The following is a 16,726-nucleotide window of genomic DNA, read 5'->3' on the forward strand; positions in this document are numbered from 1 at the left end:
TGGGAATGACAAAAGGTGTACACGCTTGGTTACATTAGTCTCTTTTTGACAAAAGTGTCCCACTTATTAGGCCTCAAAACAGGACATAATTTCACAATCCTGATATGGGTTATTAAGAAACGACCAGCAATGAGAGAATAATGTTGAAGCTTGAAGTTTGGAGATGAAGAAGTTATTATTCCAATGAGGGTCCCATCACACTGTTAAGCGTTAAACTACCTCTGAGCTCTAAAACAGCAGACCCCATCAATACAGGAAGCTTGAATTAGTTGACTGTGCGGTCTTTAACTTCAGTGAAGAACACACAGAGAATGTTCACAGGGTAGACGAGTAATGTGACCAAGGAAATCACAAAACTATCAACGGAGTGAGGAGGGTGTTGATCAAGCTCATAGACTGTATAAAAAGATGGACGACATGACAGCTCCCTAAAAGTGAAGCCAAAACATTTGGAGCGCCCCCTGCTGATTGGCTGCAGTATAGGTCATAAAGCCCACCTCCTCCATGTTAACAGATGGGACATGAGTCAAACTATAAAATCAAAATACACGCCAAATACAACATGGTTTCTGTCATTATAGTTAGTTCTTATCATTCTGATTCATGTCCAAGTGTTTATTTTTCTGACAAGTTTAGTTTTAATTAGTTATTTGATGCTGTAAAAACGATGATTGACAGCTCTGTTGACAAATACGGCTCCTGCAGCCGATCTGTTCTGCATTAGCAGAGTAGAGGAGGATCGGCGAGAGGAGACGTAACTAAAACAATCACTACAGTCATTGAAGTTTACATACCTGAGAATGTTAACCTCAGACCAACACAGAGAAGCTGTTCTGCTGTTAAACACACCGGCGTGCGGGATCTTTGCTGTTTTTTTCAGTAAGTTAAGCGTGTGTTTTGGTTAGCGGAAGTGGCTACGGTGGCTCCACCCGCCAATCTCTACTGCAAAGTCTTTGGCTCCAAATGACGTCACCATCGCAAGCGTCTATCATGGGGGCTATTTCGGCATCACTTACGTATAATGAGAGCAGATGGAGACGTGTCTTCCATGTATATATACAGTCATTGATCAAGCTCATTAGTACTTCCCCAGAAATGTCAGGGAAAGAGGTCATCAGGTGCAGTGTGGGTGAACTATGGGTCATGTTGATGGGGGGCGGGGTGTGTTTGTTTCCAGCTGGGAGATGCCCCACCCCATTTATTTCCATTTGATTAAAATTAGATGCACAAAATAATACACGTTAACAAAGAAGGAGGGACACTGCATGCTGCAGAAGGACAAAAGTGAAGAAAGTTTTGAAAGACAATGTTTAACATGAAACTTTGTAGTCATGCCAGCTCCTGTTGTTATACACCTAAACTACTTCCTGCTTTTGACCACACAATGTAAATTTCCCCTAGCGAAATCAGGACCAGGTTCTGCTTAAAAACAAGCACCTTTGACCTCCCCAGGGCGTTTTTATAAGCAAAACAACAGGAAGTTGCTTAAAGTGCTAATCCCCCCCCTCTTGAGTATTGAGCACTTAAATGCAGGCTTAAAATGTATCTTTAAAGATCAAACGATCACAGACATGTCTGCTGTACTGCAGTATCTGTCCATGTATACGCTCAGTATGCTCCACACATTCAAAACAATGTCTGAAAACAGAGCTGCCACTCGACGAACCTCTCAAGCTTGAGTGCGTTTTTGTGCGCACGTTAGAGCATCCGTCTCCTGCTGCGCTCCCATTGGTGAGAAGACTCGCTTACGTCACAGCTTCCTCAAAGCTAACATGATGCTGCACTTCCTCAACTAAATAAAGCGTGAGGACATCACACAAGACGATGACTTAGCAATTGAATAGACCTCTACCTCTTATTTCACCACAAATATATTAAGGAGATTTGGTGCCATTTCTTAAACGTGTCAGTCCTCACACCCTGACACCTTCTGCTTGCTGCTGCAGGACACTGCTGTCTGACTGCTGGCTATTGATTGGGACACACAGGGAGGGTGCACAGCTATTAAAAAGAGAGCAGGTACAGGGCCCTTTACCCACAGAGACCACGAAGGGATGACAAGAGGACCGATAGCTATTACAGAGAAGAAACCTCGCTGTGCAGTGTCACAGAAGAAATGTAAAAGGACTGATGGAGAAAGCCAGAAAAAAAGAAGATACAGAGAAGGGAGGAAGTCATCAAGGGCAGCACGACATTAAGAGGGAGGATAGATGAGAAAAGGGACAAAGAGGCAGAGAAGATATGATGGAGACAGAGAGCGATAGATGAAGGTCGGGGATGAAGAATACTCGAGAGTCGATCACAGAGATGAAGAAATGGATGGGAAAGTGCAGGGAGAAGATGGCGAAGAGAAAGGAGGGTGCTGGGAGAGGCAGACGGGGTGTGACAGGGAGAAAATGAAGACGAGCAGGGAACGAGGCACAGAGGAGACGGCAGCACGAGCCCAACAAGTGGGAGATCGAGACGGATCCCAGGAGAGAGAGGGAAAGAGTGAGGAAACGGGAAAAAGAAGGAGCCAGAAATAGAAAACACAGCAGATAGTGAGATAGAAGTAAGAACAGGAGAGGGAGAGAGACTGGGTAGGGCCAACACTGCAGAGGAAACAGGGAGGACGAGAAGATGGAGAGACAGAGGAAGAATAGATGGGAGGAAAGAGGGTTGGCTCCAGCAGCTAGGAAAGCCACTTCAGAGGCTATTCCTGTGTGTGTGTGTGTGTGTCTCAGGATGAAATAAGATCCATTATCTCAGGGCAGGAGCTGGATGAGCATCCAGTCAGCAACACATCATTACGTCAACATTCTCCAACACCGGTCTCCTGGGACGCTGACGGGGGAGGAGAGGTGGGAGGTGAACACCGGGGGAGGAAGAGAAAGATGTCGTGGTTAACAGGATGGGTTCAGAGAGGAGGAAAGAGTGGGGGAGGAAGCAGGGTAAGAAAGAAATACAAAACATTCGAGGAGAAAACAGAGGAGTAAGAGGATGGGGAGGAGGGAGGAAGAGGATTCTGAAGGGTGGAGACGGATGGTCATGTTGTGTCCCCGTCATATCAGATTTACTGTATACAAGCTGCTGACATCACCCTCTAAGTGGTAATTAGAAGCAGTACAACTGGGGATTTATTGGCAGGCTTGGATTTGTCCGACACTCTGCCGCAGATGTTCAACACGGCAGAAACTCTGCTGTCGACAGGCTAAAAATAACCTGAGACAAATGACCCAAGATCCGAGGAACAACACACATCATGAAAGTAAACAGACGCTGCTGCACTCACTGAAAACATAACTTAGGTTTGTGTTTTTGCTAAAGATCACAACATTTCTAGGACTTAGCATCAGGAAGTTCGTGTTCGTTCAGAAAGGGCTTTTCGACACAGTCAGAGATATAAGAAGAGAAGAAAACGGTAGAGAGGTGGTGGAAGAGATTAGAGGAACAGAAAGAAAGTAAAAACTCACTTACTGATGAAAGCAACACAAAGTTTATCAAGTTAGCTAAAACTAACCATATGTCAAGAAATATAATAGATACTTGCTATATTTTAAGTTAGTAACAATATCAGCAACTACAATAACCTACAGGAACTTCTTGAAGTAATGGAGTGGGTCAACATGTAGATTGTAGAAGTTACGCTGGGGAAGTGATTTTAGAAGTATGAGGGCCTGTGTCCACTGACAGCGATTTTAGCACTAGCAGCTCCTATTTTCTACACAAACCCAAAGCAGCGTCCTCAGCGCAAAAACACCCTCAGTCTCAGCTGCTTCTTGCCGCTGTGCTCACAGCACTCTCAGCTGAAAATAGTTCAACTTTTGGAACACCGCTGTGCTCGTCATTGTCACTTCCTCACCTCACCGACCAATTAAAATCAAGAAGGGACGGAACTTCAGAAATCAACTTCGTCAACAACAATGGCGGAGGAAAAGTGATCCTTTCGTTTTCCAAGGGTACAGTTTCCAGGTGTAGAGTTGCTGCTAACGCCAGGACACGATTCCTTTACATTGTTTTTGTTTTCATTGTAAAATGTACTTTAGTGAAAGCAAATATGAAGCATACAGAGCGATTTAAAACAGACTTAACCATCACTACTGAGGAAAGGGGAAGTGCTGCCAGACAACTTTTGTAACCTAGCAACAGTAAGCGCTGGGGAGAGCGCTCTGAAATTGAGGCCCTGGACACGGTCAGCGCAAAAAACAAAGGCGCAAAGTGATGTTAAAAGTGTTTACATTCTAACAGCAGACCTTTTATTAGCTCGTCCAATCATTCCATGATCCAAGCGATTTCACTTGGGTCTACAGGCAGGAACGTAACCCAACTACCCCATGGGCTTGAACTGAGCTTTCTACAAGCCAAAGCGAGCAAGCTAGTGCTACAAGACTGGCAGACCAAACTAGGACACCTATAGGCTGTGCTGTCTCATTGACCCGTCCGCCACCGTAAGTTAGGGAGTGCACCTTCATGTGTTTTGTGGGCGTGGCTTTGAAAATCTTACAGCTAGAAAGTTTTAAGATCAAGCTTCCTGTTGCTTGTTTCTGCAAAGTTGCCAGCCGCTTGCACCTGCTGTAAACCCTAACAAAGGCTCTGTGCTCCTCAGCAGCACCGGGTGGGCCTTGGCAACAGCATCATGTCCCAGATTACGCCAACGTCTGCCAGCCTACCTCGAGCACCTGCAGACGACTCCTGAGCAAACAGCGCTGAGGGATGCATATCAACAATCATCTGTAGGAGTGAACGATACAAATCTGTAGCAGCATGAACAGTTTGAAATCTCTTACAGCTGAAGTAGAGCCCAAAAGACAAAAACTCTCACTCTAACAGCCATGTGCTTTCTGCTAAAAGAGGGAAATAAAATGTCACAGGTATCCAGAAGCTACTTTATCATTATTTCTTATTAACTGACATTTGCAATAAGCAGGGTTAGCACAGATCGATATGATTATTTGAAACGGATAAGCGTGCAGATTGAATCGGACAGCATAAATAGCTTAGGTGCTAAGTTAATTAGCGTGTGTGGAGTAAATAAATAGAAATAGCTAATGTGATCACAGTCTGCCGAGTAGAGAAACGCTGCAGCCACTGCACACCGCCAAAGGCCACTTCAAACCAGACACTAACTGTGTTTGCTCATTTGTAAGCTACTCGTGGTGAGAGAGCTACAGGTACAAGCTAATCATGCACGTTCCTGTCTTTATTTCTTCGCTGAAAGATGCTTTCGTGCCTGATGTTGATTTCTAGAAATATCATTTTCATATTGGAGGGGAGTCTTAAAATCATGCGACTTCGCTGACAAAAAACCCAGCCACATTTCCTTTTTACATAAGCTGAATCATGTCTCAAAGACTCACTTACGCAGCAAGACAGTCTTTTTCCAAGTGCTTAGTAATCTTGCAGCTGAGATGCTTCTGGAGAGCCTGAGGCCTGGATTGGAGTGATAAACAGTTTCTGTGATCATGAGCATCGGATTTCTGTGAGCACTCCACCCTTTTGAGGACAGAGATGTTTCTCCTCTGCAGGTCAGTGGGGGTGAGATCAGACTTCTGTAGTTGGATGATGATGGATGGGGGGCAGGGGGCGGGGCCGGGCTAACAGATGGGAGTCACCCTACGGTCATAGCGTCAGCACCTGCAGTGTTCACCATCCCACCCCCCGTTACTCGTACAAAGTGCCAGAGAGATTGATGGCTGAGGGATGACATCATGCCTCTCCATGCTTAGATTACCGGACAGAGGGTGGGGTCACACAACAATGTGTACCACCCCTCTGCTACTACAGCTGGTGAGAAATGTCTTCTCAGTATTTAGGCCGTAAACACGGTACAGACTGCACTAGGGCTTAACCTGACCCAGAATATTCGTCAGTCGATCAAAATGAACAATTCCTTAACAGGCCTACATGGGTCTCATGTTGTACCTGAAGGGCTCTCAGAGTTTTCCATATAGTCATCCTAGCGTCCTGTTTTCGGACAAAAGTGGCATAGAGACACGTTTTTCAGCGTGTTACTACTTGATTCTTTGTTTTAACCAGTTTTAATCTCTGGGTCGGTTGGACAATTCGGCTCCCGGTAAAAACCTCTTGAATGATGAACACTAAAGGGTTACAGCCTCATGATGTTGCTCCTGTGGTGCTGTGTTCAATGACGCAGCTAAAAGAACAAAAGTGCCGACACAATGCGACGACTCTGGTTTTCTAGACTGATGAATCAAATTATATAATGTTGAGGGGAAACCTGATACTGTGCTCAAAATACAGTCAATTCGTCGGTGTCACTGAGCTGTATATAAAGCTTCCCTAAATGTTGGGCCGACTGTTGTCGCTGTCACAATCTGAGCTGCGCAGGTGTCGCTTCTTAAGCAATACAAAGACTTTGTGCACAATAAAGAAAGGAGTCTCTGGGGTCTCCCTGATCACTGCTCAAAGCACTGGACTCAAAGAGTTGTACTACCTAATATATTTCCACCCTCAATGAAAGCGTAAAGATTAATGCAGGCAACTAAAATCTGCTTCAGGGCCGCTCTATGTTGGTGCTGACCTGAAGGTATGTAACACGCAGAGGTGTGATGGTGTGTGCGTTTACACAGCCACACACCAGAAGACTTTAAACAGGCTTAAAATTATAACCACCATATGGTACCAGCCCGTCTGCCCGTCTCATTACCTCCTTTCCAGTCCAGATTTTTAGTCAATCTAATTTCATTTCATTAATTTAATTTCTCCTTATGGTTTTAAGATCCAGGTGATATTTGTAATTGGTATTCATTCTAGCATTCCAAGTTTCTTCCCCCACATCTTTTTCCACTTTCTTTGCACTACTTTCCCTCTACTTCTTCACTTTTTCTCTCTCCAACACCTCTCTCTCTCCCTGCAGTAGAGTCAGCAGTAGGTCAGACCTGCTGCACCTTCTTTGTCATCATTATTACCACACAACCCTCCTCCTCCTTCACCTGCTCCGTCCTGACAGTCACAAAAGCTGCTACTTCCAGGGAAGTTTCAGCTTGGCCTGCTGCATCATCATACCAAGAGTTAGCTCACAATGCTTTGAGGGTCACAGCTACGCATTCATGAATGTTTGAGTTACCAAGTGATTGATAAATTCAGGGACATCTCAGATACGCCCTGCACTGCTGTGACCTCATTGCGTCCCGCTGCTGACTACCTGCTGCAGTGCACTTCTGTCCTTGGACTGAATTATCAAGGTTGCGCTGCAGCAACAGAGCTGTGTGCGGCAGGCCTAATGCAGGCAGTGAGGCGTGCACATCAAACACCAGACATGTGACTTTGACAGACAGTGAAAGATTTTTTTGTTAATTATTAAAAGTGGTTAAATTAATGACAAGAAAAAAATATCTCACTGAAAATGACCAGGCTGCATTTCATCTGATGTATTTTATCTTCTCTTTAAAATGACTCTGCCTGGTCCTGGTGAGGAATCATGTGTAGCTTCCTGACTGAAATAACAAGGAAAATAAAATATTACCTACAGTTACCTACAGTAGGTAGTTTTAAGTCATAGTAAGAAAGGAGTCATTTGATCCAAAATCAAAGTACTTGCAGAGGAAGCGTCTTGTCCTTGCAGGATTATGTAACTATTACTTTTTATATAAACACAAATCAGGTTCAGATGCACTGAGCATCTGCTCCTGTGTGCCTTTGCAAAGGATAAACTAAGGTTACAGTGACCAAAAAGTTGGCAAACTTTGAGAACACAATCTAATATCAGTTGATAATATAATGGTATTAATATTAATTCAATAAACTGTAAGTACAGACCATTTTAGTTAGATACTGTACATGCACACTATGCTGAGAAACAGAAATGAAAATCACTCTGTGTGCTCGTTCAGGCCCTCTATGCTACTGTTCAGAGGCCTTGCAGGCATTAAAGTAAGTCGGTCATGTTACTCACTGATTCGCTACCAAACCAACAGTGAAACTACAATCAGTACAGCTTAGAAAAACTGAGGTGTTCCTGTTCATACTTGCACAGTCTGAGTCAGTGCAAACTAGGCAGAGAGTAAGTATCATCTAGTCTGAAAGTTCATACGAGCTTGTCTAAGAGTCAATAGGAGCTCGTCTCAGAGTCTTTGCAAGCTAGTCTCAGAGTCAATAGGAGTGTTATGTGCAACACTAATTTGTTTGTTTCCCCCTTTTCTTCTTGAGGCCACACCTCCATACCTGCCCATGCAGCTCCTGATCTCTGGCACCTGTGGGCTGGCTACAAAAGCCAGTGCTAAGCTCCTCCCTACAGAGTCACTACGAGCTAGTCTCAGAGTCACTACGAGCTAGTCTCAGAGTCACTAGGAGCTAGTCTCAGAGTCACTAGGAGCTAGTCTCAGAGTCACTACGAGCTAGTCTCAGAGTCACTACGAGCTAGTCTCAGAGTAAATGACTAAGTGTCCTAGAAAGTGGCTACTGATTCTACATAAAATTTGTACAGTACTGCATGTGTAAGCGGCTGAAGTAGTTCTGCATTAACTACAAGCAGCCAATGCAGCAGCAGATCCGTTCTTTATACTTGCTAACACTCAACCCACATAAAGTGTGTTGTATGCATGTGTGTTTGCTTTATGGCACACAACTTACAAGGAGCTAGTGTTATAGAGAGAGGTGTTAAACATTTTTAACATCGTCTACTTTGGTTGCTAGACCGAACAAAACTGTTAATTGAAAGAAGCCCTCAGGTATGGCAGAGTACTCAGGTGTCCACAGTTAGCCTTGTTGCAAAACATTTTAAAAAAATTCCAGAAGCTACATGTGTACTGAACAATACGGAAATGATGATGGTGTCATTAAGTTAATCATTTCACTTTTGTATACAAAGGACATTATGCTTATTATTAGCTGCTAATTTAGGAACATTTCTTGTTCGTGTCATGAGATATCACAGTTCAACTTTTCTACGACACACCTCCGACACACCTCCAACACTAAAGCATAAATAACATTATTTGTACGGTCTTTTGTGTTGCCGTCTCCCCACCGAACACAGAGGGGAGTTTGTTTGGCTTTTGTGATAGCTGTGTGATATACTGATTTCATATTTTTTGGGAGTGTGCAAGAGGCAGATAAACTTTCTTGTCAGCCACAGTTGGTCGTACATCTTTTGAATCCGCTGCCAATAAATAAAAAACAGCAGTCTATGTTTTCAGTTTTAGATAATGACATCTTCCTGGCGCTATATTCTTCTTTAAACGAAAAGAAAAGGATTTTTGATGAGGTGAAATGTTCAAAACAAAAGAGCAATTTTAAACACTGCTCCATTTTCACACATAATGAAGCAAAGAAGAATATATGAGACTAATCAGCTCAGATCCTAATGTCCAATGCTGTGCTTTAAACTCCGATCAAATCCATCTTTTGCCGTGAAAATGCTGCTTTTATTAACCTCAGGAGAAACCCCACTTTTAAAATGAGTTTTGGCTCTGCTGATTGCTCCTGAGAGAAAAAACACCTTTAGTTTGGTGCTGCCTGCAGAATAAATATAACTCAAAATTTTGTGGAAATATGGTCTTGAAGATCTGCAACTTTGCACACTGCAGGAAGTCATCATGAATTATTGATCAGAACCTTCGCCATGCTCTCAGGATATATATGCAACTAAGACGGAGCCTGTGGAGCCGGAGCATGTGGAGCACACTGATGAGCAAACTAGTTGTTGTACGCTTACACATTGTTGTTCTCATACACATAAAAACTTAAACCAAAACAGCAATACTACAGAACACAACCCCTATCTGTGCACACGAGCAAACTCTAGATCTTTTGGGGACACTGACAAGTAATGACACAGCAGTAACAGTCCATGCGGTGTGTAAACATCAGTGTCATTGTTCGCCGGAGCCTTTGTTGTGGCAGAGGTTGAATGACACTCAGACCAGAAGTTTACTCATTTAGCCCAAAACACAAAGCAGGAAATAGAGAGCCCTAAAATAGGTCTTCTCCTGGACTGCTCTCATGCCGTGTCTCTAAAACAGGCTTTTCCAGACCAGTCCTCCATTATAAACCCGGTCACCCTGTCATCCACAAAGCCCGGGGAGAATCTAGAACAGCCCTGAAGAATATACACCACATCATATTTCCCATTTGTATACTTAAGTATATTTCAGTTATTATTTGGTTGTACAATGAAAAAAAATCAAAATTTCTTTGTTATTTGGTCTTCAATGAAACGTCAAAAGACAAAAGATGTAGGCTACACCTGAATGTGTCTGTGTCCTTAAGTCTTTACCAGCTGACAGCATTCATTCACGACAATTAATGAAACAAAAGTTACCAGTCGTGGGTTTTCAAAACAATGTCATTGTGACCAAAATGAAGAGCTAAATCTGAGGACTAATCCAAGAGGAAGGTTACTTACTTCACTTATTATACAATTTCAGATTAACTATTTATTTCCAGGTTACTGCCTAGGCAAAAACACAGATATCAGAGCTAAAACTGTGGTCAGTCGATTGATCCTGACAATAACAGACAGGCTGATCAATGAAGACAATTAGTCATAGCTCTAGAAAAAAAGAGCAACACAACTGTGATTGAGTGCAGCATGAGGAGTGGGGGGAGAGCTTTTGAACCAAATATCAGGATCAGAATCTGTTTTATTGGCCAAATATGTGGGCACAAACAGACATTGTTATAAGACGGGACCATAAATGTTTGTCATTTTAGCTAAAAAAAACCCCCCAAAAACCAAAACACAAATTAATCAAATATCAAAGTAGCTGGAAATTAATTTTCAGCTGATCAAATAATGGACCAATAGTTTTAGCTCAAACGTGGATAACTCTGATCAGTAGCAAAACTATAGACCTCAATTAAAGCAATTAAATTGACAACACTGAATCTGATCGAGGCGTCTCTATATTAGTTAGATGTCTGTGCTACTGTCACAGGTCACACTGGTTTGAAATATTGTAAAGATTTATGTGAGATGAGACAATACGTAAATATGATTGTTGTTCTATAACAACAATGCTTTATTTATGCCTGGTCCCAGGCCAAGTCACACCCAGCTGAGGAAGAGAAAACGCTAATCAATGTGTGTACGGTTCCTAGCAGGGACCTGCACCTGCCAAAACCTCTATCTACATACAGGACACTGCTGTCTGCCCAGTCAGTGTGTACATTTGATGTGTTAGCGGGTACATGGACGCAGTCAGGTGAAACAACTGTGTTTAGCCTGCCAACACCAGCTGATTGACATGAGGCTATGAGCTAAACCGCTAACTAGCATGTGTGCCTGACTGCTAGCCAGTTAGCCAGCGAGGCTGTGCGTTTTAGGCAGATGGATTAGATGAACCTGATCCCTGACTGGCTAGCAAGTCGTCTTATCTCTTCTAAAAACACATGGGTCAGTAAGAACCAAAACAGACATCATGCCAGGCTTCGGGGACAGCTAAGGGTCAGTGTAAACAGTTCACAGTTTGGCCGGTATGTGGTACCTTTGTCTCCCTGATGTCCTGCTTTCCTCCTTCAGGGTACCACTGGACGCGGACAAATCCCCTACCGAGAGGCCGACTCGGGGTGTCCACAGCGCTTTCAGTGTCCGAACCACCAGGGACTCGTCCTCCTCCACCGCCTCCGCCACCACCGCCACCGCCTCTCCCTCCGCCATCGTCGAGGTCCGAGTCTGAGTTGAAATCCTCCTCGCCGTGTATCATCCGTACGAGGCCAAACCGGACTGAGCCGCGGTACCGCCCGGAGACCAGGTCGTGGGAGAAGAGCAGCCTTTGGGAGCCGTCCGCCGTGGGAGACAGAGCCATGGATGGAGCCTCCGAGCCCGGGCTGGCTGCAGGAGAGAGGCCCGGGGTCGGGGATGCTGCTGCTTCCGCTGCGTCCGTTGTGGCCGCTGCATCCGATGCTACGGGCTCCGCCATCGCTGCTGTTGTCAGGGAGTGATGCTAGAGCGCGAGGATGACTGTGGAATGAAAAAAAACTGTATCCTGGAAGCAGCGAGGTGCACGTGTTACGTCGCTACGGAGAGCTGCGTAACTAGCGCAGTGTGCGTGTCTGCAGAGCCGTAGGCTGCAGTTTCAGGACCGCAGTTCTGGGACCGCATATCAAGGACCCTTGTGTTTTCGCGACAGTGCCACCTATTGGACGAATGGAAAACAGCTACTAAGGCAGTGTTCTACTGAAATACCACTTTTTGTCATACAACTAAAAATTGTAAAGGTTTATTACACCAAAATACAAATGGTAAGCGTTTTAAAGGTCTATTATACCAAAATACTAAATTCTAAGACGTTTAGGGTTTATGACATCCAAATACTAATTCTATGAAACGAATAAAGGCTTAAATATATATTTTGTATTAATTTATAGCATTCACAGTTTCTTTATTGACAGTTAAAAAAAAATGGAAATTAACAGTAATTGCTGTGGGGCTCTGAACAGGCAAATCGATAAGGGAATGTCATAAAATACACACTGCATTGGTTCAAGTTAGGGATCAACTAATATGTTTTTTAGGGCTGATACAGATAATTACTAATCAAGGACACTGATTACCAATATTTTAAACCAATGTACATAGCAGGGGGGGGGGTTGGAGGTTGTCAGAGCTGGAGGGATGGCAGTGGTTGACTGTAAGTAAGTAATACTAAGGCTACTTTAAATGCATAGACACACTGTAACTCCAGAAGCTTTTCCCAAGAGATTTACCAACTTTACCTCCACCCACTGGATTGTTATTTGCATCTTGAAAAATAGAGCACCTAACTGGCCAAATTGAACATGTTGAGATCATTATACAGACATTAATTGGGCCTAAACGTAGTACTGGACAAAAATACATTTCTAATCTTCTGCCCTAGATTCAGCTTAATTTGTGTCCATGAAATCACTTAATATAGAGTAAATATCATAATCTAACATGTGGAAACATGTGTAGACCTGCAGAAAAGGCCTACGTTAAACCCATTAACATTTAAAAATGTGTCATTCAACATTACAAAAGATATCAAAGTGACGAAAACTGTCTGATAACACGCCGGCCTCTAATATACACATGCTCCTCCTGGTGGGAGCGTCATCACGCAGTACCCCCTCTCGCCGCTGAGCGGCAGTGTGAACCACAACCAGTAAGGCTCATGAGACCAACTCGAGTCCGTGTTGGACAAATAATCAGGAATCTATGTTCAATAAAACAGGGTACTCGGTTGTTATTGTGATAAAACGACATCATGAATGTGACATTAGTTCTATATGGATCTCATTCACATGAACGTCTTTTTTAATTTCTCTTAATATTATTTGCTTTTTAATTATCAAAATATTTTATTTGATTTTTGATTTTTTAAAAATAAATTAAAGGTAAAATCGATTCCCCCAAAATCTATTCTTCTTGAAGAATCAGGAAAGGTGACATTATATCCTTGTTTATTTCATAATGTTATAACATTTGCTGACAAACAGTTTTAGCCAAGAGTTATTTGAGCTTGTGGTTTTTGTCTGTTCATTATGGATAACCCCTTATTATTTAACCAAGCGCCACCAAAACACTGTTTATTCTTTCACTGATGAAACCTCCATTCCAAGAATATTGCAAACCTCTTCTCTTCTCCATTGGAAAGGTGTAAGGGGCATACCAGGAAAGCTTATTGTAATTTAAGCTCAGTGTTTATCAGGAGATGGAGATTATTTTAACCTTGTGACCACTCAGAGCAGTTCACCCGCTCCTGGTGTCAGTCTGTGTGGATCAGATCACTCAGCTGCCTCCTAAACACAAATGACATTTTATGATGCGGTCAATCATTTGATTCTACAGTTATTTCTGATTTAAAAGTTATCATCCGTGGGGAAGTTTGTTAAAGTTCTGACGAAGAGGACAACAGCTGTCCAAACATCTAAAATAGCTACTTGAAATTCCTAACATAACTTATTTAAGACTGAAGAGGTGACAAACAAACCCCTCCATATCCTGTAATCCTCTTACAGATCTGGAAAATAACGCGTGGAAAGACCGTGAACTCGACTTAAAGGGACAATGGAAAATCTCGCTCAGAGAAATCACATGAAGAGTGATAAGTCGAGTCCTTAAGATGGCCCAGTTAGGCAACAGCAGCAGAGTCCACTCACTCTACTCAGAATTCATCGACACTGACATAAATGTTTAAACAATTACAGCTCCAACTGTGGCTGAATACCTGCGAGACTATGGTTCAACCTATAAACCCCGCGAGACACTTTACTGGAAGTTATGGCTGAAATGACGCAAAATAACATTTCGGTAATGTTTTGGTGAGAGCACATGATCAGTCACATCCAAATCTGCTGCCCGCCTGACGATGGTATGACCAGTATAGCCCGCCTGACCCCGAGTAAATATGTTTATTGTTCAATTTACTCACGGGGATTGAAGGGTTTGGTCATGCAACTCCCTTCAGGATTAGAACCAGCCTCCCCTGCGCGCCGAGGGTATAAATACTGACCGCGCGCCACGCTCTGCTCAGTCTTTACGCGCAGTCCTGTTACACACGGATCGAGTCGAGGAGAAACTCGTGTTAAAGGAGAGAGCAGTTTCAATTCAGCTTTTTTCCCCATTACTTAAAAAAAAAACAACTAAGACGATGTCAGTGGTGAGCGCACTTCCGTTCATGAGGCCGCTCCACATGCGCTCGCCGGTGCCACAGGGCCGCCGCCACACGCTGCCGGCCAGCGAGTTCCGGTCCCTAAGCCCGGAGGATGCCATCAGTGTGTTCGAGATCGAGAGAGAAGGTAAGCAGTTTTACTCATACGGAAGTAAAAACACTTAATATAGCTGTCTTAATAACTTGAGAGATTTGATTCAGACTCAAACACCTTTAGCCTCAGTTTTCATTCACATACTGACTTGACAATATCCACTCTGAACTAACACTTACTTTAAATATCCCTGTTGGAAAAATAGCCCTCACTATTATCACAGATTTAACTTACAGAAACTAGTTAGCTTATATGATCCAATTAGCTTACCTATTAATTTACTTACTATGATTTTATTTATTTATTAAAGCATCCAGGAGATATAAGTTTAGGTGCCTTTAACTTTCAGTACCATGTTATTCAGATATCATGATAACACTGTTTCCCCTCTCCCTCCTTCTCCTCCTCTTCACAGCCTTCATCTCAGTGTCCGGGGAATGTCCTCTCCACCTGGACGAGGTGCGTCACTTCCTCACTCTGTGCCCTGAGCTGTCTCTTGGCTGGTTCGAGGAGGGACGTCTGGTGGCTTTCATCATCGGCTCACTGTGGGACCAGGAGAGGCTTAACATGGTGAGACAGAGCGCAAGGCACCTGTACGTGATTTACCTGAGCAGGCTGACTGGCAGGGAAAATGTGTAAAGAGGTTCAAAAAAGATTAACAGAGAAGATTTAGAGGCATTAAACATGTAACACAGATTCACCTCAATCTTACTGGAAATCTTCAGGTTTGTGTGAGTGAGCTTCAGCCTCGTGTTCAAACATAAGATGAAGACTAATTGAGGAAAGCTAAGAGAAAACTGTTGTTCAGTCTTGTGGGTTCAGTTCAGGTTAGGTGCAAGAGATTCAGTAAAAACGACATCAGGAAAAGGATTTTGATCTTGTCAGTAAGTTACAACACTAATAGTCATAGAAAAGTAGGTTTTTAATGGATTGCTATTTCTGGGCATCTTTTGCTGCAGTAAAACTGAAGTTTCCAAGTGCAGACGCTAAAGTCTTATTGTGTGCAGTGAAATGCATTGAAGCACACACTGTTGTTTGTACGTGTAGTAAAGAATAAACATTAGAAAAAAAGTGTTTCAATCGAAGAAATAGATTAAAAACTCTGTTATTTTAATGAGCATGAAAGTGTGCACAGATACACTTTCACCATTAATGAGGCAGAAGACGCAGAGGTCAAAGGTTCAGTTAAGCCTGTTTCTGTGGCCAGCACAAACATGTAAATGCCACACAAGCAGTGATGAATCAGAGCTTAAAGAGGGGGTATTATGCTGTTTCACATTTTAGCCATACTGTATATAAAATGTTGTGGCAACACCTTGAGTGGGCTGAATTCATTGTGGGAGGGTTTTTCTGTTTATAAGAGGAATAATAGATCTTAATTCAAAATGTACACTGTCACAATATAAGACTTTAATACCCTCCATCTACCAAACAGCAGCAAGAAAAACTGGACTTAACATGGAGTTTTTTTTTTAACCATTTGTCCTTCTAGTGTCACGTATTTATAAATCAAACTTGTGAGTGAAGCCCAACATGTTTCCATACAATCACTAACCTCTCCCTCCCTCTGTCTTGTCCAGGATGCTCTGACTTTCCATAAGCCCCACGGCACCACCGTCCACATCCACGTCCTGGCCGTGCACCGGACCTTCCGCCAGCAGGGCAAAGGCTCCATCCTGATGTGGCGTTACCTGCAGTACCTGCGCTGCCTCCCCTACGTCCGCCGCGCTGTGCTTATGTGCGAAGACTTCCTGGTTCCCTTCTACCAGAAGTCAGGCTTCAAGGTGCAGGGCCCCAGTGACATCACGGTGGGGCCCCTCACCTTCATTGAAATGTTGTACCCTGTCAGGGGCCACGCCTTCATGCGCCGAAACAGTGGATGTTGAGGACAGAGGGACTCTATGTGGAACCTCCCTGACTGTCAGTGATGATAAGACCCCCTCTCTCTAATGAAGCAGAGCGAGGAGGCGTCAGAGCAGCTCTGTCTGAGGCGAGAGACAGCTCCGTTTGTGTGATCGTCACTGTGAGAGACTTGTCCAGTAGACAGGTGTGACTG

General features: G+C 43.5%; 2 protein-coding genes across 2 annotated transcripts in view; one reads left to right on the forward strand and one right to left on the reverse strand.

Moving 5' to 3' along the window:
• Positions 1 to 11,861, reverse strand: part of ube2o (ubiquitin-conjugating enzyme E2O) — a 34,278-nt gene extending 22,417 nt beyond the window's left edge. Inside the window, exon 1 of the mRNA XM_069666584.1 lies at positions 11,427 to 11,861. Within this exon, the coding sequence (XP_069522685.1) occupies positions 11,427 to 11,861 (435 nt within the window). The remainder of the gene's footprint in view (positions 1 to 11,426) is intronic.
• Positions 11,862 to 14,555: 2,694 nt separating this feature from the next.
• On the forward strand, positions 14,556 to 16,556 carry aanat1 (arylalkylamine N-acetyltransferase 1). The gene is made up of 3 exons (XM_069665945.1): positions 14,556 to 14,703; positions 15,086 to 15,240; positions 16,251 to 16,556. The coding sequence occupies exons 1-3, from the start codon at positions 14,556 to 14,558 to the stop codon at positions 16,554 to 16,556; spliced, it is 609 nt and encodes a 202-aa protein (XP_069522046.1).
• The last annotated feature ends 170 nt before the right edge of the window (positions 16,557 to 16,726 follow it).

The sequence above is a fragment of the Semicossyphus pulcher genome, unplaced genomic scaffold (assembly GCF_022749685.1).
Source record: "Semicossyphus pulcher isolate SPU_LCO1_2020_fin unplaced genomic scaffold, fSemPul1.0.p SCAF_17, whole genome shotgun sequence".
NCBI classification, from domain to species: Eukaryota; Metazoa; Chordata; class Actinopteri; order Labriformes; family Labridae; genus Semicossyphus; species Semicossyphus pulcher.